Source organism: Mixophyes fleayi, chromosome 4, assembly GCF_038048845.1.
Source record: "Mixophyes fleayi isolate aMixFle1 chromosome 4, aMixFle1.hap1, whole genome shotgun sequence".
Lineage (NCBI taxonomy): Eukaryota > Metazoa > Chordata > Amphibia > Anura > Limnodynastidae > Mixophyes > Mixophyes fleayi.
This window is the reverse complement of record NC_134405.1, coordinates 56446374-56470965: the sequence shown is the minus strand read 5'-3', so window position 1 is coordinate 56470965 and position 24592 is coordinate 56446374. Positions and strand designations below refer to the sequence as shown.

Here is a 24592-nt window from a genome sequence, read left to right as displayed (position 1 = left end):
TTGTATCCAATCTACTAGGCACTGGTATCCTAGTATCCAATTCTCTAGGCACTGGTGTCCTAGTATCCAATTCACTAGGCACTGGTGTCCTAGTATCCAATTCACTAGGCACTGGTATCCTAGTATCCAATTCACTAGGCACTGGTATCCTAGTATCCAATTCACTAGGCACTGGTATCCTAGTATCCATTACATCATTAGGAATGGTATCCAAGTATTCAATCCACTAGACACTGGTTTCCTAGTATCCAATTCACTAGTTACTTGTAATCCAGTATCTAATTCATTAGGCTCAGTGTCCAGTGATACAAGTATTGTGCATGGGAAGGTAGAAGGCATTAAGCTACATACCAAGAAATCCTCACACTAATGATGTCCCGCAGTCAGTGACGAAGTAGAAGCTGAAAAGCGCTAGATGTGTCAGCAAGACAATCTGCAACATGCATAATAACTATATTAATTGATGGTGCTGAAATCATATATATGTGTGTATATATATATGTGAGTGTATATATATATATATATATATATATATATATATATATATATATATATATACTTTACATAATGTAACTTTTATTTTAGGGCATTTCTCTCATAATTCCTAAATTCATGGGACACATGTAGCCTATTATGGTGACACATAGACATGTGCTGACATCATGAAAGTAATCGCTGATGTATATAAACATAAAGTTCTAGGTATGTGGACAATATAAGTAGGTCTATAGTGAAAAACGAATGGGCTATTGCATTAGACACACAATTACCGATGTGTATCCACATAACCCTAATGATTGCTGGTCTAATGTTAATTATAGGTGTGAGCCTAGTGTTACACTCCATAGTGCTCTGTTATTAAACAAAAACACAGCTTGGAGGGCACTGAGTTGTACAGTGTCTATTTTACACACACTTTGTATATCAGATTCAGAACCTGTGGTCCTCCAATTGTTTGGAACTCTGAACCCTGCATACCCTGGCAGCATACTGAGACTGACCAGAGAACACAGAGCTGGCATAGTGACATTTCTTCATTAATGAAAAGCATGGGGGCATTCTTATCTCTTAGTATATCATGCATATTGTACATATTGCAGTCCAATTGGATTTGATCACAGCAATCTGACGAGACCTGCATGTAGTCGTAACACACAGATGGAAGGATCAAACTGCATAGATCTATTCAGTTTGCATTAATCCCATTTTACGGCACTCACTTCCTTACCTCTTATGAGCTGGCTTTTCATATTCGTGGATTACATACATATGTCACAATCTGTGGGGAAGCCAGCCATTATTGAGATATTTCCAGATAGACTGGCTACAAATCAACTATGGCCTTATCTGTGAGGAGTTTGTATGTTCTCCCCATATTTGCGTGGGTTTCCTCCGGGTGCTCTGGTTTCCTCCCACACTACAAAAACATACTGGTAGGTTAATTGGCTGCTAATAAATTTACCCTAGTCTGTGTGCCTGTCTGTGTCTTTCTGTCTGTGTGTGTGTGTGTTAGGGAATTTAGACTGTAAGCCCCAATTGGGCAGGGACTGATGTGAATGAGTTCTCTGTACAGCACTGCGGAATTAGTGGCGCTATATAAATAAATGGTAATAATAATAACCCCATGATTATCAACATTTATTTATATAGTGCCAGCAGATTCCGTAGCGCTTTAATTATCAAGCATTGTGGTAATTTGTGGCTACATATGCTGCGTTATCGCAGCGTGTGTAGCCATCAATTGCATAACAGCAATCAGAACTCAACTTTAGCCTTGTCAGCCAATGAGTATACCAGTGGTTTCCAACCTTTTTGATAGTGCAAAGTCTTTCATGTGGACATATTTTTTGTAATACATAAATATTACAATATATAAGATAATGCACTCCTATTTGTAAAATATAAGGCTAGTAGAAGTCACTGTGACCACATAAAGACATGCGGCTGTAACTTAAATGCTTCTATACAGTACAGTGGCCTAGTGGAAAGCATTTCTGCCGCACAGCACTGGAGTCATGAGTTTGATTCCCGTCCATGGCCTTATCTGTGTGGAGTTTGTATGTTCTCCCTGTGTTTGCGTGGGTTTCCTCCGGGTGCTCTGGTTTCCGTCCACACTCCAAAAACATACTGGTAGGTTAATTGACTGCTATCAAAAATTGACCCTAGTTCCCTCTGTCTGTCTGTCTGTGACTGTGTGTGAGTGTGTGTCTATATTAGGGAATTTAGACTGTAAGCTCCAATGGGGCAGGGACTGATGTGAATGAGTTCTCTGTACAGCGCTGCGGAATTAGTGGCGCTATATAAATAAATGATGATGATACATGTCAAGGAAATCCAAAGTGACTTATTATTCTTATCATTTACAGTTGGAGTGCATTATTTCTAAAGTATTATTATACTACTAAACTTAGGGAAGCCCTATATATTATTCAGAGGAATTTATCCATATAGTCAGTGGTCCTTATATGGAGGTGTGCCATACTGTCACTTATCCTACTGCTTTGATTGTAAAACTATCAACTTCCATTAATTTACCGTTTCTATACTGCCTCTTCTAAATTTCCACTTTGACCATTGCCTATAGTATTACCACATTATATTGTTATAAACAAAATATAATAATGATCAAATATGAGTGTAGTTAAAAAGGCAAATATTGGCTGGAATAATAATTTCCAATATAATATAGTAGATATATCATACACTTTGCATAATTTAACCTTTCTTTTAGGACATTTCTCTCATAATTCCTAAATTCATGGGACACTTGTAGCCTATTATGGTGACACATAAACATGTGCTGACATCATGAAAGTAATCGCTGATGTATAGAAACATAAAATTCTAGGTATGTGAACATCAAGATAGATCTATAGTCAAAAACTAATGGGCTATTGCATTAGACACACAATTAGCATTGTTCATTCACATAACCCTAATGATTGCTGGTCTGTTAATTATAGGTGTGAGCCTAGTCAGGGACCTGTAATGTTACACTTCATAGTGCTCTGTTATTAAACAAAAAACACAGCTTGGAGGGTACTGAGTTGTACAGTGTCTAATTCAACACAATGAAAGGAATCGCACATGTATAGTAAAAGCGCTACGGAATATGTTGGCGCTATATAAATTGATGATGATGTATAGAATCATAGAATTCTTGGTATGTGGACATCAAGGTAGATCTCTAGTCACAAACTAATGGCCGATTGTTTTCGTACACAATTATCATTGTGTATTCACATAACCCTAATTATGACTGGTCTAATGTTAATTATAAGTGTGAGCCCAGTGAAGGACCTGTAATGTTACCCTCCATAAAGCTGTTCTCTGTTATTAATCAAATACAAATAAAACACTATTTGGAGCGAACTGGGTTACACTGAGAGTCTAGTGTACGACACATACTTTGTTTTAATGTCAGATTCAGAGAATGTTGCCCTCCAATTGTTTGGAACTACAAAACCCAGCATGCCGGGCATGCTGTTCCACAGTCCTGGAGCACCATGGGTTAAAAACCTCTATTAACCCAATACACACGTGATATCAGTCCTACGTTTTTGAATAAAAACCTCCGTACGCTGGGTGTCACGTGCTTTTTTTTTTTTACTACCCAATCAAAAAGCGGGAGGGACTCTGTCAACATAAGTTCATTCAGTACGGTACACAGTGTTCTAAACGCTAGAGAGGCAGGGGAATTTTATCGTAGGGACTCCATTAGTTGGAACCATTTTGGAGAAGCCGATTCTTTTAGCTTAAGCTGATTTGGTCTTCGGTATAAAGTTGCTGTTCTAGAATTATGTGTTCAGTAGTGGAGACATTTTTTTTGTACAGTGCATGTAAATACGTTTCGGGTCACTTGTTTTTAAATGGGTTGTGTGTCAAAACAGGTGATATGGTCACGGCCCCATATATTTGTAAGACACACCCTTTTGACTACGCCACGGAAAAGAGGCGCGGCTTAATTTGATGTGACGTCAGAGCTTAAAGTACCAGCTCCAGAAGTCCACGTTGCTGCCAGAGAGACTGTGATGTGCTCAGTGACCTGGATGCCGCAGGGAGCTTGATACCCCTGAGAGTGAGGGCAGCTGTACGGAAGGGAGAGCTACAGCGTCGCCTCTGTCATCTTCATCAGTGGCGGTATGTTACCCTGAGCTGTCATTGTTATGTCTGGCCCCCCTCCTGTGTGTTACCCTGTACTGTCATTCTCCTGTCTGCCCCCCTCCTGTGTGATACCCTGTACTGTCATTCTCCTGTCTGCCCCCCTCCTGTGTGATACCCTGTGCTGTCATTCTCCTGTCTGCCCCCCTCCTGTGTGTTACCCTGTACTGTCATTCTCCTGTCTGCCCCCCTCCTGTGTGATACCCTGTACTGTCATTCTCCTGTCTGCCCCCCTCCTGTGTGATACCCTGTGCTGTCATTCTCCTGTCTGCCCCCCTCCTGTGTGATACCCTGTGCTGTCATTCTCCTGTCTGCCCCCCTCCTGTGTGATACCCTGTGCTGTCATTCTCCTGTCTGCCCCCCTCCTGTGTGATACCCTGTGCTGTCATTCTCCTGTCTGCCCCCCTCCTGTGTGATACCCTGTGCTGTCATTCTCCTGTCTGCCCCCCTCCTGTGTGATACCCTGTGCTGTCATTCTCCTGTCTGCCCCCCCTCCTGTGTTACCCTGTACTGTCATTCTCCTGTCTGCTCCCCTCCTGTGTGATACCCTGTGCTGTCATTCTCCTGTCTGCCCCCCTCCTGTGTTACCCTGTACTGTCATTTTCCTGTCTGCCCCCCTCCTGTGTGATACCCTGTGCTGTCATTCTCCTGTCTGCCCCCCTCCTGTGTGATACCCTGTGCTGTCATTCTCCTGTCTGCCCCCCTCCTGTGTGATACCCTGTGCTGTCATTCTCCTGTCTGCCCCCCTCCTGTGTGATACCCTGTGCTGTCATTCTCCTGTCTGCCCCCCTCCTGTGTGATACCCTGTGCTGTCATTCTCCTGTCTGCCCCCCTCCTGTGTGATACCCTGTGCTGTCATTCTCCTGTCTGCCCCCCTCCTGTGTGATACCCTGTACTGTCATTCTCCTGTCTGCCCCCCTCCTGTGTGATACCCTGTGCTGTCATTCTCCTGTCTGCCCCCCTCCTGTGTGATACCCTGTGCTGTCATTCTCCTGTCTGCCCCCCTCCTGTGTGATACCCTGTGCTGTCATTCTCCTGTCTGCCCCCCTCCTGTGTGATACCCTGTGCTGTCATTCTCCTGTCTGCCCCCCCTCCTGTGTTACCCTGTACTGTCATTCTCCTGTCTGCCCCCCCTCCTGTGTTACCCTGTACTGTCATTCTCCTGTCTGCTCCCCTCCTGTGTGATACCCTGTGCTGTCATTCTCCTGTCTGCCCCCCTCCTGTGTTACCCTGTACTGTCATTTTCCTGTCTGCCCCCCTCCTGTGTGATACCCTGTGCTGTCATTCTCCTGTCTGCCCCCCTCCTGTGTGATACCCTGTGCTGTCATTCTCCTGTCTGCCCCCCTCCTGTGTGATACCCTGTGCTGTCATTCTCCTGTCTGCCCCCCTCCTGTGTGATACCCTGTGCTGTCATTCTCCTGTCTGCCCCCCTCCTGTGTGATACCCTGTGCTGTCATTCTCCTGTCTGCCCCCCTCCTGTGTGATACCCTGTGCTGTCATTCTCCTGTCTGCCCCCCTCCTGTGTGATACCCTGTGCTGTCATTCTCCTGTCTGCCCCCCTCCTGTGTGATACCCTGTGCTGTCATTCTCCTGTCTGCCCCCCTCCTGTGTGATACCCTGTGCTGTCATTCTCCTGTCTGCCCCCCTCCTGTGTGATACCCTGTGCTGTCATTCTCCTGTCTGCCCCCCTCCTGTGTGATACCCTGTGCTGTCATTCTCCTGTCTGCCCCCCTCCTGTCTATCCCTCCCCCCCTCGTGTGTGTGTGTTGCGCTGCACTGTCCCCCCTCGTGTGTGTGTTGCCCTGCGCTGCCCCCCCCCCCCCCCTCCTGCCACCTTCCTTTGCTGTCCCCCTCATGTCTGCCTCCCCTGTACTGCTGCCCTCTAATGTTGTCTCTGTCTCACTTTAGAAAGCATAATGACTCCTATATGGTCTCTCATGGTCTCCTTGCTGTTTGGAGTTTTACTACTGGCTGTCCCTGCCTCTGGCCATGAGTTGAGTGCTGCCTTGTTCCTGCAAGATGTCTTGCACAGGTATGGAGAAAATGAAACCCTCTCATTACTGCAGCTGCAATCTCTGTTGGAGCGGCTAGAAGTGAGAAGAGGGAGTAGTGACCCCCGCAACATATCACAGGTGAGCATTGCACTAATGCAGTAAATAGATTACATGAATGGGGGGAAATAGCAACTTTAATCGTGGATAGAAGATAATTGTTCTATGTCTATTGAAAGGCAGAACATATTTGGTGTACAGTGTGTGTGGGAGTGAGGGTTCATTAGGAGGTTCCCCTGCAGTTGTAGTAGTTGAGGGTGTGGAAAGATTCCATGACTAATATAAAAAAAAACAACACCTATTGTAGCTGGATATCTTTAATCTGAGCTTGGGATTCTTAGAAATGTGTTTTTTGGCATCTGTGCCTGGAAAATTCTTTCATTTATGGAGACCCATACATTTATGTAACCACTGTATAGTTTCATCCTGTCATCAATTGCTCTGTCTGTTTACCCCACTCCCTCTCTTCATATGTGTACTCTTTATTGAGAAGACCACCAAGATTTGTTTCTGCAGTAAACACCCTCCTGCCAAGTACCACATGCATGTAGGAAGCTGCTATTACGGATCATTGACGCTCTAGTGTTTACAGTCTGACAGTAAACTTTGCAGATATCAGTTGCTGACTAGTTGGACAAGCCATATTGCCCATTGGCATCCCCTGGAGTTTACTTCTATACCGCAGGCAGTGAGCCAATAAATTGATGCATGTTGCTCCATTCTGATTGTTTATAGATCCCTCAAACGAGTACTTCACAGTGTGTATGCAAAAATGCATGTACTAGTTTTATTCCATTTGCTCCTGTGGTTGCTCATATCACACTGTAATGTCACACCTGTAACATGCATTCATTTGTCTGTAGTTTGTTATGATAGTTTTGATAGCTGTCATAGTTTTGCCAGACTGTTAGGTTCCACGCACCCATATGTCTTGAACATAAAAGCTTTGCCAAGTGCTATCTATCTGTGTCCTTTGGCTCGTACCCTTATTAAATTACCCGTCTCCAAGTGCTGTTGTGGTGTTGTAGGTTTATCCTACTATTAATTATTAAACCCCTCTGGGAAAGAAATCACAAATTGCATGTGTGATTAGTTAATGTGCAATGTATTTAATATTTTAGCTGTATTTTATTTAGTGTTAAGCGATGGAACAGAATACCGAATACAGTATACAAAGGAAGTGTAGATACTTACAGCAATTAATGATTCCTGTACTATGTAGGGAGAGTTGCAAAATCGCTGCAAGATTGCTACCTATACAGTAAAACATGATAAACTATTAGGAGAGAATAAACTCTCTAGAATGTTAGATAGTAAACATCTAGGCAGAAGCATAACACCAACATACATTATACAATGCTGATCTAGTATTCTGTCAATGCAACATAAACTGGGAATGCGAGAAGTAATGAAGTATATGAAAGGGGGTACAGTTTTAAGCATTTTAAGATGCCCGTGACCTACAAGTCTGTATCACTGTACCTGAAGATCATTAAATGGACACATGGGCTTAAGTGGCCACATGTAGGCCGATCCTCCTGTTTTAAGGGGGGCCAAACCGGATGGCATGTGACTGCAGGTTGCTCTGAATAAGCTGCTAGGTAGCTTCTGGATTCACTGCTCCCTGTTAGAGCAGTGGAAGATGCTCGTGCTTTGACAGCTTGCCCGATAAGCGGATTGGTTTGACTGATTTATCAATCAATACTAGTTTTTTGGCCTCCTGTTGCGATATCTGGTAAATTGCCTAATATCTCTTGCTTAATTGACGTGTGGACGGCAGGACACTAGTAACAAAGGCATGCTTGCTACATAGAATAGATCCTGCTTAGTCAACCACTGTGTACACTTGGCATCTTTGTGTTTAGGCTGCTTCAGATTTAGGTCCCTGCTGCTCCTCAACCCTCACATCTTCCTGTGTCACCATTTTTGTGTGCAGCATCAGGTGCAAATGCACAGAACGGGAATCCTCTTACGCTGAGAATTCTGGCTATAGCGCTGTGCCTGCATGATGTACAATGTGACTTCATTCTAGAGAGCGCAGGGTTGATATAGGTAGCTTAGACAGCACAGCTGTTTGTCCCCTCTTGTCGCACACTATATCACTCTCCTTCTCTCCCCAGTGTCTCAGCGCATCTGCTGTCTTTGCTGCCAACAACCTGACCGCCAATTCCACGGTGGGTGCAGAGGGACTACAGAATATCTGTCCGTCGATCCTCCAGCAGTTGGAAACCCAGGCGTGTCTGGAGAACCCCATGCTCCAGAATGTCTCCAGCACAGAGGGAAGACCCAGCAGTGGCGAGGGTAAGAAAGAAAAGCCAGCTCTCTAAGATGCAATTAATGAAGATCTCCTCGGGGCATTATAGATAAGGGCAACATAACCTTGAGCATCTAGTTTCTGTAGTTTGGTTTGTTTTTTTGTTGTTTTTTTTTAAATAAAATAAAAAAATAAATCCTTAAACAATTTATCTTCTTAGTTTGTAATAATGTATTTGCTCTATTTTGATGGATGTGATATTCCAAGGCTTCTGGCAGTAAGAGATGCAATTACCTGTCAAGGACATCAGAGTTGCCAAATCTTCAGCCAGAAAATAGCTTATGAGTGTTCATATTATCCAGGCTTTAGCTCTTCAAAAATGTATTTTTGTTGCCTTCCAATATGTTTTTATTGTGTAAAACTTGTTTATGTGAAACTGGGGGGAGAAAAATGTTGTACATGTATGGAATCTGTTGTCCAGCATCCTTTGATTTGGGTCTTTCCAGATAATTTGGAGCATAATTACTAAAATATGTATTTATGGACTTCTCTAAGTTAATGTGTGTGTATATAGTATTTTTATCGTTGTTGTTGCTGTATAGTTTACATATAAAGCTCTGCAGTCTAGGAGGGCAGGCACTGGAAGAGAAGTTACCCATTTTCTCCCTATAAAACCTCACTTTCTCCTGATCCTGGCAGTTTTCTTTTTCCAGATGTATGCATATTAATTGGACATATGGTTTTATGCCCCGAGTAATTTTATCTTTATATTCTCTTTTATTCAGTGTTTTTTGTTACTTTACTTTGCCACTCTGTGCTGAGATTGAGGGACAGTCACACTGTGCTCTTCATCTGTCAGCCCACTCCCACCCTATGATACCCTCCACAAGTGGGCCCACTCCCACCTCAGGAGACAAATGTTCACCTGGCTCTCATCTGTCTGTTTACAGGAGTCAGGATGGGTCTTTCAGGACCGTGTTGTACCCGAAGGTCCTAATGTTCATATTCTTGGGCATAAAGGCCATATCACTCCTCATCAGGGAGGACCACCTACAGTTCCTGAGGTGGGGGACGCTTCTAATTTTGAACACTCCCCTTCGGCCTCTCTGTGCCCCTACAGGTGTTCAACGAGTCTCTCTTTACCTTAGTCTGGTTTAGAACGTCGTCCTGGTACATGGAACCTTCCTCTTCTCCCTCTCTGTCATGGTACGAGGGATGGAGTTTATCAACATGATTGTACCTCTTCTTTCAGGACAGAAGCAAGAAGAGGAGAACCCCTTAAGGTGTGGGTCTCTGCAATATCAGTTTTTGTTTTGGTACTTCTGGTACTTTTCGATGGATATAGAAGTGGCCTGGACTTAGAGAATATGCTATCTCCTGACCAGAATGGTGATCAGAATGGTTTAATCAGGGAACCAGTGCCCTCCGAACTTGTGGCTCATTTGACACAGACAGCTGGCCCTATCTAGGCCATGTGTCATGGAGCTTCAGCAGGACAGGTCTGCAGAGCTTCCTCTTTCCAGGTTTTATAAGGTGGACATGGCCTACAAGCAGCTGTTTTATCTTAGGCCAGAGGTGCGAAACCTTGTTTTTAATCGTGAGGCCACACCCCATATCCGAAGCATCTCCTAAGGCAGCATGTTGTATTGAAAGATGCATAAGTGTATACATTCAGCGTTTATGCACAAAAATATACATATATATTTAGATAGAGGTTTTTATTCCAAAATATAATAGAGAATGTACTTTTATAACACAAAATTAAACTTTGAGTGGGAAATCTTTGAGACAGAAAAGGAAATAGAAATGTTTGCAAATCAAATTATTACTTTTTAATACTAAACACAAAACCTTGAATTCTTTGTTCTAGGAATGTTATGTTGCAGCGTTGAGGTCACCAGTTATCTTCCAAGTGCTGGGCTGTTATCTGTGACCTTAGACAAGTTTTCATTTTTTCATATTGGAAAACCTAGACTCACAGCAAAAAGTTGTCCCAAAGCAATAGAGTAAACTCTGAGCATTTTGGTTTAATTGAGGATATTGTGTAGCAAAAATTTATATTAGTAACTTAAAATTGCTGACTATAAAATTGCGTAATATGTGCATGTCCACGCGCTTTCTTGGTGTTGAGTTACTAAGATTTTTATTCACTATCGTGGCTTCACGTCTTCATGGCTACTTTGTTTGTCCTTTGTGCAAAAAGTACGCTTTAGCTTTTTACCCTCTAATGTTATCATTTTGGAAACATGATATTCTCTTGGTTTTTAAACTTTTCTTTAATTGTAGACCAGTCGGTTATCTGTTGGCTTCTTGGCTGTTCTGAGAGTAAGCTATTCCTTTCTAAGCATCCAAACTCTCTGGTGATCTAGATTGCAAGGCATTCAGGGGCTTTAATTTCTTAATGGGCCAGCAGCAAGATGCTGTTTATTATAGCTCCCTCCTCTCGTTCCCTGACCTCCTTGGTGCATTCAGCGCGGCTTTCTGCACACAGACTAACCTTCTGCAGGCAGGTTGCATTCAAAGCCACAAAAGGCTGCAGATTCCACCACTGCTGTCCCATTACATCCCTCCTGTGAATAGGCGGCTTGGGACATCCCACCAGTCCGTCCCACTACTAGTAAATTGGGCAGGAACAGGAGAGGACAGTAGTTTATAGGGAGATGAGGGGGTCAAATTCTCTTCCAGTACCTTGCTTCCTAAACTTGTTATGCTTGTAGAGAGACACAGACTGGGTAAGCTATTTAATAGGAAGTACCAATTAGATCCCATGAATCCCACACACATCAAATCATGTCATTCCCTTGTACTCCGTTTCTGTAAATAATTTTATATCTTCTCCAGAAATGCTTTCAGCTTGTTATTAGCAACACCTCCATTACTCTACATTCCTACGACAGACTGCTGTATCAGTGCAGCAGCGACCTAGCTATTGTCCTGCACACACGGGGAGACAGGAGTTGTGGAGGACGTACGATGCACTGCTGTGTGATTGAACTGAATGGCCTGAAATGCCCGGACACCAGCTTTGTAAAATCACATGGTCTTCTTTCACCCAGCACTTTAATTTTCTGGTCCTTGTCACTTAAGTGATAATGTTTTACTATATATAAGTGACTGAGAACTGGAAATTATATTCTGGACATGTTAAAAACCTGAGATGAACATGCCACATATATTTAAACATGATTATGGCCATTGCTAATGATAAGATTTCATTGCAGCAGCCAGTCCATAACTAGGTGTTTCATAGATCCAACAAGGGTTTGGCAGTAACTGGCCCATGTAGTGTGTTCAGTGCCTATATGTTGATGCTGGATTTTAGACCACTGTTACATTAGTGTAATATAGGCATATGCAGCATTACTTTGCATAAAATTTAGAGTGACAGTGATTGGAAAAGGCAGAAAAAACAGAAAACATTAGAGTTAGCTTCTATATGTAAATAGATGTTGTCCATACTCCATGGTATAAGAAAGTATTTGGTCTTCAGATTTAGCTGCAAGGATCTCTTAAATAAATCCTTAATCTGCATTCAAAAATGGAGGGCAAATGTTCACGTCTAGCTTAAAAATAAAATAAAAAACTAGATAGTGGGGGGAGAGGGGGGTGTACTGAACAATTGTCTTATAAGGCTTTTTTAAAAAAATATCCATGTATGGCCTTGGTTACTTCTCTACCCAAAAATGGTTCTAGATTCTGTACCTTGCACTATAAAAACTAGTGTTACAAATGAACCTGATAGGAAAAGGACATTATGGATGGGTGTGTGGAACAGCAGATTCTCATTACACTCCTTCAAGGTCTAGTTCCCAATAGACTTGGCAAATTCACACACACACACACTCTACAAGGAAGGATAAGGTAAAAATGGCAATCTATGTGGCATTATTCTTTATACTTTTTAACTGTTATTCTCAGACTGTTCATGTTAGGGGTAAAAGTTTTTATTTTCTTTTGTATTATTATTGCTATTATTATTAGATATATTTTGTTTTTTATTTTTCCTTTTTGTTCCCACTCTGTCCCTATATGAATCCCTCACTGTACTCTTATCCTGCAGTCTGGGGTTTTGGGTTCCTGGCAGTCACCGTGATCAGCCTGTCCTCTCTCCTGGGCGTGTTTGTTGCCCCATGCGTTGGGAGACCCATCTTTCGACGAATGCTTATCTATTTCATCGCCCTGTCCATCGGCACGCTGCTGTCTAATGCTCTTCTGCAGTTGATCCCAGAGGTGCAGTACCAGCTAACACCACAGAGGGAGTTCACGCTCTACAGAACATTCACCTACACACACTAGTCTTGAACACTTCCACTATCTCCCGGTAGACTGTTTTATAATACATTTACAATTAAAATCTGACCGCTTCACTGACCTTTTTCTTTTTCATGCCCTGTATAAATACACTGGGCCTGAAATATCTACCTTCATATGTTCATGAAACTTTTTAGTTACATATCTTTACAATATACGGTTGGGGACACAGTATCTCTTATATTACAGCATATTGACTGCAGTTGGCAGTGCAATATGTATTCTCACTATTGCAACCTTGTACACTAGAACTAATGCATTTAAGATGACTCTTACATGTAACACTTGGGAAGTAGGAGGGACCTAATAATGACTTTATAAGGCTAATGTGAAAAACATAGTGTGTGCTCAGGTCTCAGAAGGTGCTGCCTTTATTTCCTTGATGAGCTGACAGATCTTTCTTTTGTTCAATCTGTTAGTCACCAACACACGATGGAGGAAGCCATTTTGTGGGATGATCCGGTCTTCCCAAGAATGCTGCCTTTCAGTTCACTAGTTCCTGGAAATTGGTTCAGATATAAAATGGCTGCCTTCATTGTGTATTGGTGGCAGGTACACTTTAATGTGTTCTCTTCCATCTCAATCAAAATGAACTACATGTATGTAACACTACAGGAATTATTCTTTTGGCAACATATTAATTCCCTATGTCAATTCAACTTGTCTTTTTCTTATTTTCAGGGTGTAATTTGTGGCTATGTTTTCTGCTATGACCGATGACCCCTTTGGTCTGACTGAGGTGACCATATAGTGAGATATTCTGTTACATCAGAAAACACAGCAGATTTTGGTTTTATGTGTCTGGGATCCATAGTCGATGAAACTTCTTCTGTAATCTTGGTTTAATGTACTTTTGAAATACTCATCTTGCTTTCCTGTATATGATGTTCCCATACATTATATACAGTGGTGAGATTGGGGGGAAATCTGCACATTTACACTGAGCAATAAAATCACCTACACCAAGTGGAGTCGGCCATTTTGTAGCCTTATCAAGTGATCATCTGCATGCAGTCCTTCACTAGAAACGTGTAACATCACCATGTTATGTTTCCCAATGCCTTAGTGATGTCACTAGTTTCTAGTGATTTGATAGGCTGCAGTCTAGTAAATATTTATTCAGCCTACAACATGCTTACTGCCATTGTTTGTAATTGACTATTGCACTCGAGTCCTGGATCTGGAGGACCATGCTGAATCAAATCATTTTTTTGATGCCCATTGAGTCCAAACAATTAAACATTTAAAGAAGGGTAGAGAAGGCCCTCTACAGAGCATGAGTGTGGTATAGACTTACTGTGGTACTATTCCCTTTATTGCTCAGTTTATATGTGCTTAAGATTATTCTATTGACTTGATCAGACTGATATCTGTGGAATCGAATCATTCATTATAATTTTTCTCTCTTCCCCTCCCCTCTGGTTTGAATTTCTCTGGCTATCTGTACTGTTGTCTGTGTCTTATTGTCCAATGTTGCTTTCTCTTTATCTCTTTATCCTATGTCACTTGTCTCCTCTCTCCTCTCCTTTCTCCTGTTCATTGCATGTTGACTCCCTCTTTTATGTTGTCTGTTCCTCCCTCACAATTCCTTTCTCAGTTTGGGGTTATGGCATCCTATGTGTCACCATCATATCTCTCTGCTCCCTCCTGGGGGCTGGCGTGGTACCCTTCATGAAGAAAGCCTGTTACAAGCGTCTTCTCCTCTTCTTCATTGCTCTCGCCATTGGGACCCTCTATTCCAACGCTCTCTTTCAGCTCATCCCTGAGGTATGGGGGACCGTTTTACAAATCTGAGACTGTATATTGTACAACATTGTAGTGATTAGATTGTGTTGGGGTGTGTGTGTGTGTGTGTTTTGGTCTTGATCTTTGCTTGTAGACAACACATTTTAGAACGGTGTTGGCCTACCTGTGGCTCCCCAGCTTTTCTGCTTGCTTGGAGCTGAGGTACCACAGCTGGCCTACATCTTTTGAAGACCATAGTATTTTATCCATTCCACTCCAGGTCCCTGAGTCTCCTTTCTCCCCATACCGCAGGCATTTGGGTTTGACCCACTGGAGGACTCCTACGTATCCACATCCGCAGTGATCTTCGGTGGCTTTTATCTTTTCTTTTTCACTGAAAAGATCCTGAAGATGCTTCTCAAGCAGAAACATGAGGTAATCTCTCGGCAGTCAAGGAGCTGTGTTTAGGTCCCGATCATTGGAAAGATCTGCAAGTCTTTGACACGGGATGTAGAATGAGCTTTCATAGATGTATGGCAGGATCCAGTGTTTAACTTTGTTTGAGTAAGCGGAGGAAATTCTAATTTTACGTTTTTATGACCAAAAAATAATGTATGTGACTACACCAGCTTTATGCCTGCATTGTCTTTTTCTCTTTGGGTTGCACTGATGGAACTGATTTTTTTTTATTTTTATTTATTTTTTGACCTTTAAAGGCAGAGTAAGTTACAGAGCTACCAGTCCTTGTAAATACCGTTTACTGACTGAAAACCTTTTTAACTGGTGCAGCTTGTATCCAATAGTGAAAGCAGGTACTGCATCTAAATGGGAAATTATCAGAGAAGACGAGACCTGTTTTCAGGCTGGTGGGTCTCCAAAACTGGTGTGATAGTGATTTTGTATTTTATAGTAATGTTGGGAGCAAGGTTGCCAACAATTTGAAAATATTCTTTACGGTCACATTATTTGTTCTGAAAATAGTAACCTTTAGAGAAACAATTGGGTCTAGTGATGGAAAATAAGGTGATGGACCCACATGTGATTCATAGCGTGGACGTTATACGTAGCATTTAGTGTTTGCAGATATTAACTCTTACAACGTCCCTACGCAGCACGGCCACAGTCACTACACCGCTGGCCCCAGTAAACGTGATGCTGAAGAGGGGGTGACGGAGAAGCTGCAGAATGGAGACCTGGATCACATGATTCCGCCACCAGGTAGCAGCGAGTCTGACCTTCGACAACAACTCAGCGATGAGAAGGTTGTGGTGGGGTCACTGGCTGTGCAGGTTAGTTACGTGTGTCTGATTCCTGCTTCTGGAAACACTAGGGAAATCCTTCTATATTACTGGTTTACTATAACGCCGCCTCCCTTACCTCTAACTTAGGACCTCCCTGGGCAACAGAGCTCCTGTTACTGGCTGAAGGGGATCCGTTACTCTGACATCGGCACGTTAGCCTGGATGATCACACTCAGTGATGGGCTCCATAATTTCATAGATGGCCTGGCCATTGGAGCCTCATTCTCAGTCTCTGTCTTCCAAGGGGTCAGCACGTCCATCGCCATCTTGTGTGAAGAGTTTCCCCATGAACTCGGTATGGACGAGTACTTCAGTCCCTCTTATGTTACTCACCCAATGCAAACAAGACCAAGGTTTGGCACTTGGCATTTCCCTGTTGATGCAGTAACCATAATGATACTGATCACTAGCTCTGCTTATTGGAATAATAGGAAACAAATCATGCAACTTCTATACAGTGACCTGGAGGGGATGCCATATAATAGGTAACTAAATATATCCTGAAAATACAAGGAACTGCCTGTAAGAGAGAAGCCGAAGGTCTGTACTTTAAGTCCACTTTCCCTTAACCAGTTGGAGGTTACTATCAAAAGTATCTGATGGTTTTTTGGCTGCTGTCTGTATTGAAGAGTTAGTCTTTTGGGTATTATTGGCTGTGAGACTTGGATCAGTTGCTGCAATATGGAAACTGATTTCTAATACTATATTCACCAGCACTTAAAAGATCTAAGATGTCTAGCTCAATGATGGGCAATAGACGGTCTTAGGGGTCCATGTGGTCTGTAAGCCTTTAACTGTGACTTCAGCTCCTTCCTGCTTTATTGTCAGATTTGTTTACAACACTTGTTTAAAATCCCTGCTGATATGTTATTACAGATAGGTCTAACTTTCTTTGATCAAATGTATTGATTTAACTTATTACTGAGATTAAGGATAATGTGCTGCCCCTTTGAAGGATAGTGGGCCGCCCCTGCGACCACTGCAGTGTTTCAGGATGCCTGTTTTCTGGTCTAGAGTGTAAAACCTGAATTAAGATCGGGCCCAAGGAGTAGGCCATGATGGGAGGTGTAATGACGTATACTTGCATTAAGAGCCACAGCAGTGTGTACTTGGAAAATGGTTTCTAAATGTTGGCAAGTATGTTATAGGAAAAAGACTAGTTTTATAGAAGACATGGTGAATGCAGACCCAGTACAGAATTGGGGACCTATGACCGTTACATAAGTGCATTATTCCATCATTCATGAGTAGAGCGGATCCTGAGAGCTCTTAACAGATCTGCCATGTTTTCTGCATGCCATTTCCCCCACTTGCATTGTTGTGTGCGCTCTCTAGTGTTTGTGTATTAACCTTCCCCCATGTTATGTTGCAGGCGACTTTGTCATCCTGCTAAATGCTGGGATGAGCATTCCCCAGGCTCTTTTCTTTAACTTTCTGTCTGCGTGCTGCTGCTATCTGGGCTTGGCTTTTGGGATCGTTGCCGCTAGTCACTTCAGTTCTAATTGGATCTTCGGCTTAGCAGGAGGAATGTTCCTGTACATTGCACTTGCTGACATGGTGAGTACAAACAAGGAATAGCCTACAATTTACTCCTCTTCTGTCCAGACTGGAACCAGGAGCCTTCTATACAAGACGGGTGACATTGCATTAAATGGTTGAGGAGGATTAGGATATTTATTGGGTATAACCAGTTATGAAACATGACTGGGCAATACAGCATGTTCCCACAGGTTAGGCTAGTATATTAGGGAAGTGTCTTTTTTACTCCATAATATCCTGTTTACGCTGACCACACTGCTGTAATATCAGCAAATTGATATGATATTGCCACTTATGTGATCTCCAAAATGGGGTTAAAGCTATTGGGTAGATTGAGGTATAAATCTGGTCAGGAGATGACTGCTATTGATGTGTGCGATGTGATTTTCTGACCGTATTAATAGGACCCCCATGTAATCCAGTCCCTTGGTCATATAGGGAAACCAATCCTTCTGTTCAGTCCTCGGATGTTTTTAAGTGTGTTAAATTTGGTGAGCTGAGTGAAGCGTGGGATACTGTCCTCTGATTTGATGGATATTTAAATGTCCTATTTGGTCTCTTTGCTTTTCACGAAGTACTGTAGCATCATACACCTTAACTTTTTTCCTCGATCAAAGATCCCTGGCATAGAACTCTTGGGTAAATACAAGGGTTTTTAAAAATAAATACCTAAAATAAAAAAAAATGGGCTAACTCAAGTGTATTACCCCTGTGTCACCTGTACATGTAAAGAACTGTGTGCTCTCATTGAGTTCTGTGGTATTTGATGTGACCAAAGTGTTTTTAATTTTTGCATCAAAGTTGTAAATAAACCCAAAACAAAAATAAATAAATCGATAAGCTAAATAATAAATCAATATAGTAGCGGCATCTCGATCAGTGGTCCATCAAGCCAAGAATCTTGCTTGAAATATTAATAGAGAAGACGCTTACACAGCTTGCAATACTTTGTATGCGAAACATACATTGCTCTGTAAATGGGTCTGTACAGACGGCTGGAGTAGATTGCAATCCTATGGGGCAGTAAGTAATTAAAAATGTACAAATTGTTATACAGTAACAGATCAATATCTAGGGATACGAATATTATTTTTGAAAAAAGTATGGGCTGGTCTGTTGCGGGGTCTAAGTTATGAATATTGTGAGTTATTAATAAGATCAAAATCGCCAACATCTAGCTCTGTACAGAGAATGATACATACAGGGCACAATACCAATGACTGGATTTTACACTTCACATTAGACAGTGGGATTAAGAGCTTGCAATCTAACGGTAAAGCAGTAGAGACAAGAGATAATGGAATGTGTAAGCTGAGTGTATTGTAAATCAGATTATGGTATTCTAATGGATCAGATGAGTGAAACAAGTTATAGGGGTGAGCTCCAGTATATACTTACTAGCTATACAGACATGAGTTTTGGGGTTTAAAAGCTTGGCGCCTCTGAGTCTGTTGACCTGAGGAAGAGGGTTCCAGAGACTAGTGGCAGCATGGAGGGTCGGGTGAGAAAAGGTGATACGTGAAGAACAAGTGTAGAGCAGAGGTTGAGTTTTCGGAGATCCTGGAGACTAGGGAAGAGATGTGAGCAGGTGTGAGATAGCTGAGTGCTTTGTAGACTGACTGTATCCTGTGCAGTATAGACACCCCAGGTAGTACCTGACAGGCAGGAGATGGCATTCTGTATGATTTTAATTATGAACACGATGCTGCTTGCTTTTATAAAATGAAGCATCTTGCATAGATTTTAGGGGTGCAGTACCTCTGATTACTGTCCTCAATACTGTGCATATTTTATTTGGCTTTATCAAGCAATATTTTTTTTTTTTAACTTAAAGATCTACTAACTACACAAGAGATTAGTCTTGATTTATTCAACAAGAACAGTCTGTCTAAAACCTGTGAAGATATTCATGCTTCCATCTGTTCTACAAACCAAGTATTGTGCAGACTATGGCTGTCTGTGATTGTGTAGCACTGTCTATGCTGAGAGTGAAGGACGAGGTGATCTATGATAAGAATGGGAGTTATGATGTAATGATTAACATCTGGAAAGCTATTATGTGACATTAATTGTAATGTGCTGCATCTGCATCTTTCAGAATTGTTAATAATATTGCACTTGTACTGTGTGTCTTTACGAAGCCTCTGTTTTGAGAAGAACCTTCAAAATATTGTTCTTGTAGACTGCGGGGTAAAACAAATCTTATCATTCTATTGAGTTATAGTAATTCCTGTCTTTCCTTCAGGTTTCTGTTTATTTGACTTTTCTTTTCGCTGACAGTTCCCTGAGATGAATGAAGTTAGTAAAGAGGATGAAGAAGGTGGCCGACCCCTCACTGCCTTTTTCATCCAGAACGCCGGTCTTCTCACCGGATTCACCATTATGCTGCTACTGACAACATTCGCTGGTCAGATAAAGTTGGGATAGGCAAAGGAGAGAGGCCGGGGCTTCTTGATGCAAGTTCTCAATCCTGCTTTAAAAAGATAAGAGGGGATGTGACCAAAGGGAGAAGGAGCCTTTACAACAATGGTCATTCCTCAAACCAATGGAGATCAATGGATAGGACATCCATGTCTGGCGGTGCTGCCATCTCTATCCTATGGACAAGCACCCTACAACCTTTGTGGAAGTCACTTGGCCCTCTAACCTGAAGAAGACCTTATGGCGAAGTACAAAGCCATGATCTAGACATTTTAGTGTACAGCGGCTGGCTGAAATTATAGCCCAGGAGGCAAGACTATGCTCAGCAGCCTATTAGGAACATTTTAAAGAAAAAAAAAAATGCAGGTAGCCCAATGACCCAGCCCAGGGTAGCCCAATACGGGACTGCCCCCAGCCCAGCCAGCCTGCCCCTGCTGGTGAACAAGAAATGCCAGCATGTTTTCTGAACTTGGGCGTAAGACTTCATTGGTTGTTGCTGACTCTCCATCAATGCAATTTCTTTACAGAGCCCCTACCAAACCAGCGAGTACCAATAATAATTGCTTGCTCTCCTTTTTAGAGTCTCTGTAATGGAGATAAATATGTATTTTGATGACTGTTTTTAGAAATTGTATCTTATCATATTGATAAATGGTTTATATTCCTCCAAAACAATGGACCAAATTGACTGAACAAAGGTGGAGAATTCCCCAAGCACTACTGCAGAACTGACAACCCCTCTCCTGCTGGAGCCATGCTGACCATTATGTCATTGATACGCTAATGTATGCTCTTCCGTTATGTTTATCTGACGTTATATCTTTCCCTTGGTTTCTCATTGACAAACTGACCAAGAGGTGGTGGATAAAGTCTGGTCTTGACCAGACCTTCTCTCCTCCCTACTGCTGCTCCAGTGACAGCCAAATAGTGTTTGTTATATATTGAAGTAAACGGGTGAGCTGAACTGAAAGTGCGTTTGTGTGTATGTAGGACATGCAGTGTGATGCAATATACTGACTGCAGTGCAATGTAGTAGCTGAAAGGCTGCAATAGCACAGTTGTAATAGTCAGATTGTCCAGTGCTGGTTTAGACGCTGATACTTTGTGTGCGAGTTTATAGAGTTCCTCACGATTGAGGGATGTAGAGTCCAGCATTGGAATGAGCGAATGCAGCGATATGTCTGCTGAGAATCCCAGAACAGCACAATAGCTGGATGTGGTTTTTTGTTTTTCTGCTAGAAAAGCAGAGTACAGTGCTCCCTTCTGCTGCCAATCTTACCTTACCCACATTTATTTTCCTAAGAAATATGCATTAGTGGATCTTTGTTGAAATCTTTTTTTTTATTATTTATTGACTCTTTTAAATGGCATACAATAACATTGTCTCTTGTTCCAAATGGGCAGTATAAAGAGGGAGCACATTGCATCCATTGTTTGCACTCTGTTTCTGAAACTTCCATCTCAGGTTCTGACAATAAACACTTAAATACAGAGACTTTGTGAATTGTTTTTCTTTCTGGTCCTTGATGGTATGAAATGGGTGGAGAGTCTCTGAAGTGACTAGCAGAAACACACTTCTTGATTTGGGAGAACTGCACATCGGTATTGTGGTATTCTGTCTGCAGTTATAAATGCTGCTGTTACTGTAGGATAAAGTTACATCTCAGTTTTCTCATGGGCAGCGTGTGAACGAAGGAGGTAAGCTGGCACCTTTTTATAGCATAGAATTGAATAACGAAACAGACTCAAAATAGTCTGTCCATTTGTTGTTGTTTTTATTGCTCCTAGATGATATTAAGTCTTTACAGCAGTAATATATTTGTACCATGCTTCCTTTTCTGTATAGGGCCGCAGCACAACTATCCGTTGGATCTATCATCACCCTTTAGGTAAAAGTTCTTCCTTATATCACCCTACAGTCTTCCTCCAATTTCAAAGTGTTTCCTTTTACGTTTAATATTACAACCTCTCTGACTACGTTAATATATTTTGAAAGTTTCTAATGTATGACCGCTGTCCCTTCTCTACTCTCAGTTGCACATGTTCTAAAATCTGTCCTAATAAGTTTTGTTTTGCAGGCCATTTACCATTTTGGAAGCCATTCTCTGATTTATTTATTATTAGTAGTAGTAGTAGTTGTAGTACTAGTGGTATTTATTTTATTTTTTCCCCCTTTTATTTTTCTGAATGACACTTTGCAGATAGGGCCACCAGAAATGTGCACAGTACAGCCGACGAGGTCCAACCAGTTAACTATAGTGTCCATATAACCTCCCTCTTCCTACCACTACTTCCTCTTCCACGTATTCTACTGGCTTTTCCCACTTCCTGACTTCACTGCTCGCTGACCTTCATATCATCTGAACCTATAACTCCAAGGTCCCTTTCCTCTGCTGTTGGCATTACATCACAATTTAACAGTGTTCTATGTATCGGCATTGACAGATGGCTTGCATGTATTTTTTTTTTTTTTTTTTTTTTTAAAAGTTATCTTTATCCACAAGAAACATGTTAGCCTGATGGGGAGGGGGGAGCTTAATGTAACAGCAAACTACTGCCATACATAACAACAACTCAAATATAGCTGTAATGTGATATCTGTCTAATATCCATGTAATTTTCATTAGGAAGTACTTGTTAAGATAATAAAACAAACTCCATTGTTTACAACCCTACAAAGTTTTCCAACACACAAGGATTGCATTATGATCATGTCCAGTGCTGATTATTTTGCCTGGCTTAGTATCCTACATTAGAATAAAGCCTTGAAGTAGCAATGTGATTGGCAGTGCGGCATCCGTTACATACATTGATGTATTTGTCTTATGTGTCAGGCAATTATATTTATCATATGTTATACAATTGTTGCTGTTTACATATAATTTACCCTTATTCAATTACTGGCAAAATAGTAGAATGTTATCATTGATATTTTAGTACAGTGGTTTAGAAAACATCACTTGGTGTCTCATTTATATCCTGCACATCCATGCCAGTCTGAACCATTTCACACTTATATTCCATTTGCAATATATTTGAGTGAGTAATCAGAAAAGGTATCATGGACACCAAGGATGATATATATATCAGTCTTCCCTGCTATCTATGATGTTAGGATGATTTAGCATTTTAAATATCAAGATCAGCCTGGGCTAAACTAAAACGAAAATACATGCTTATGGCTAATGTAACAAATACAACCCAAATTATTATAACTGGGAACTGGTGGGTGTATACATGAGGAGTAGTGCGCTATTACACTGGTGGGAGTGTGTATACAGGGCGAATATTGTGCTATTACACTGGGAGGTGTGTGCGTATACAGGGTGAATAGTGCGCTATTACACCAGGAGATACATGGTGAGTAGAGCACTATTACACTATGTATACACACACAGTGAGCACAGCACTATTACACTATGTATACACACACACAGTGAGCACAGCACTATTACACTATGTATACACACACAGTGAGCGCAGCACTATTACACTATGTATATACACACAGTGAGCACAGCACTATTACACTATGTACACACACAGTGAGCACAGCACTATTACACTATGTATACACACACAGTGAGCACAGCACTATTACACTATGTATACACACACAGTGAGCACAGCACTATTACACTATGTATACACACACGGTGAGCACAGCACTATTACACTATGTATACACACAGGGTGAGCAGAACACTATTACACTATGTACACACACACACAAACACAGTGAGCACAGCACTATTACACTATGTATACACACACAGTGAGCACAGCACTATTACACTATGTATACAGACACAGTGAGCACAGCACTATTACACTATGTATACACACACAGTGAGCACAGCACTATTACACTATGTATACACACACGGTGAGCACAGCACTATTACACTATGTATACACACAGGGTGAGCAGAACACTATTACACTATGTATACACACAGAGTGAGCAGAACACTATTACACTATGTATACACACAGGGTGAGCAGAACACTATTACACTATGTATACACACAGGGTGAGCAGAACACTATTACACTATGTATACACACAGGGTGAGCAGAACACTATTACACTATGTATACACACAGTGAGCACAGCACTTTTACACTATGTACACACACACACACACACACAGTGAGCACAGCACTTTTACACTATGTATACACACACAGTGAGCACAGCACTATTACACTATGTACACACACACACACACACACACACACACACACACAGTGATCAGAGCACTATTACACTATGTATACACACAGTGAGCACAGCACTATTACACTATGTACACACACACAGTGAGCACAGCACAATTACACTATGTATATACACAGTGAGCACAGCACTATTACACTATGTATACACACAGGGTGAGCAGAACACTATTACACTATGTATACACACATTGAGCACAGCACTATTACACTATGTATACACACACAGGGTGAGCACAGCACTATTACACTATGTATACACACACAGGGAGAGCACAGCACTATTACACTATGTATATACACAGTGAGCACAGCACTATTACACTATGTATATACACAGTGAGCACAGCACTATTACACTATGTACACACACACAGTGATCAGAGCACTATTACACTATGTACACACACACAGTGAGCACAGCACTATTACACTATGTACACACACACACACACACAGTGAGCACAGCACTATTACACTATGTACACACACACAGTGAGCACAGCACTATTACACTATGTACACACACACAGTGATCAGAGCACTATTACACTATGTATACACACACAGTGATCAGAGCACTATTACAC

At 41.7% G+C, this 24592-nt stretch overlaps 2 protein-coding genes across 3 annotated transcripts in view; both read left to right on the top strand.

Annotated features, from left to right (window-relative positions):
* Positions 1-3903: 3903 nt before the first annotated feature.
* Positions 3904-21256, top strand: SLC39A14 (solute carrier family 39 member 14). 2 transcript variants are annotated; one of them, XM_075207126.1, is made up of 9 exons: positions 3904-4140; positions 6070-6293; positions 8333-8513; positions 12527-12696; positions 14815-14937; positions 15615-15791; positions 15891-16098; positions 17176-17360; positions 19623-21256. In XM_075207126.1, exons 2-9 carry the CDS (start codon positions 6078-6080, stop codon positions 19767-19769), a joined length of 1407 nt encoding a protein of 468 aa, XP_075063227.1. In that variant the 5' UTR covers positions 3904-4140; positions 6070-6077; the 3' UTR covers positions 19770-21256. The 2 variants fall into 2 exon arrangements, with proteins under 2 accessions (XP_075063227.1, XP_075063226.1); XM_075207125.1 differs by lacking the exon at positions 12527-12696 and adding an exon at positions 14375-14544 and having other exon boundaries at positions 3913-4140.
* Positions 21257-21634: 378 nt separating this feature from the next.
* The window catches only part of PPP3CC (protein phosphatase 3 catalytic subunit gamma), a 51518-nt gene continuing 48560 nt past the window's right edge, over positions 21635-24592 (top strand). Inside the window, exon 1 of the mRNA XM_075207123.1 lies at positions 21635-21652. The gene's annotated coding sequence lies outside the window, so the exon portion shown is untranslated. The remainder of the gene's footprint in view (positions 21653-24592) is intronic.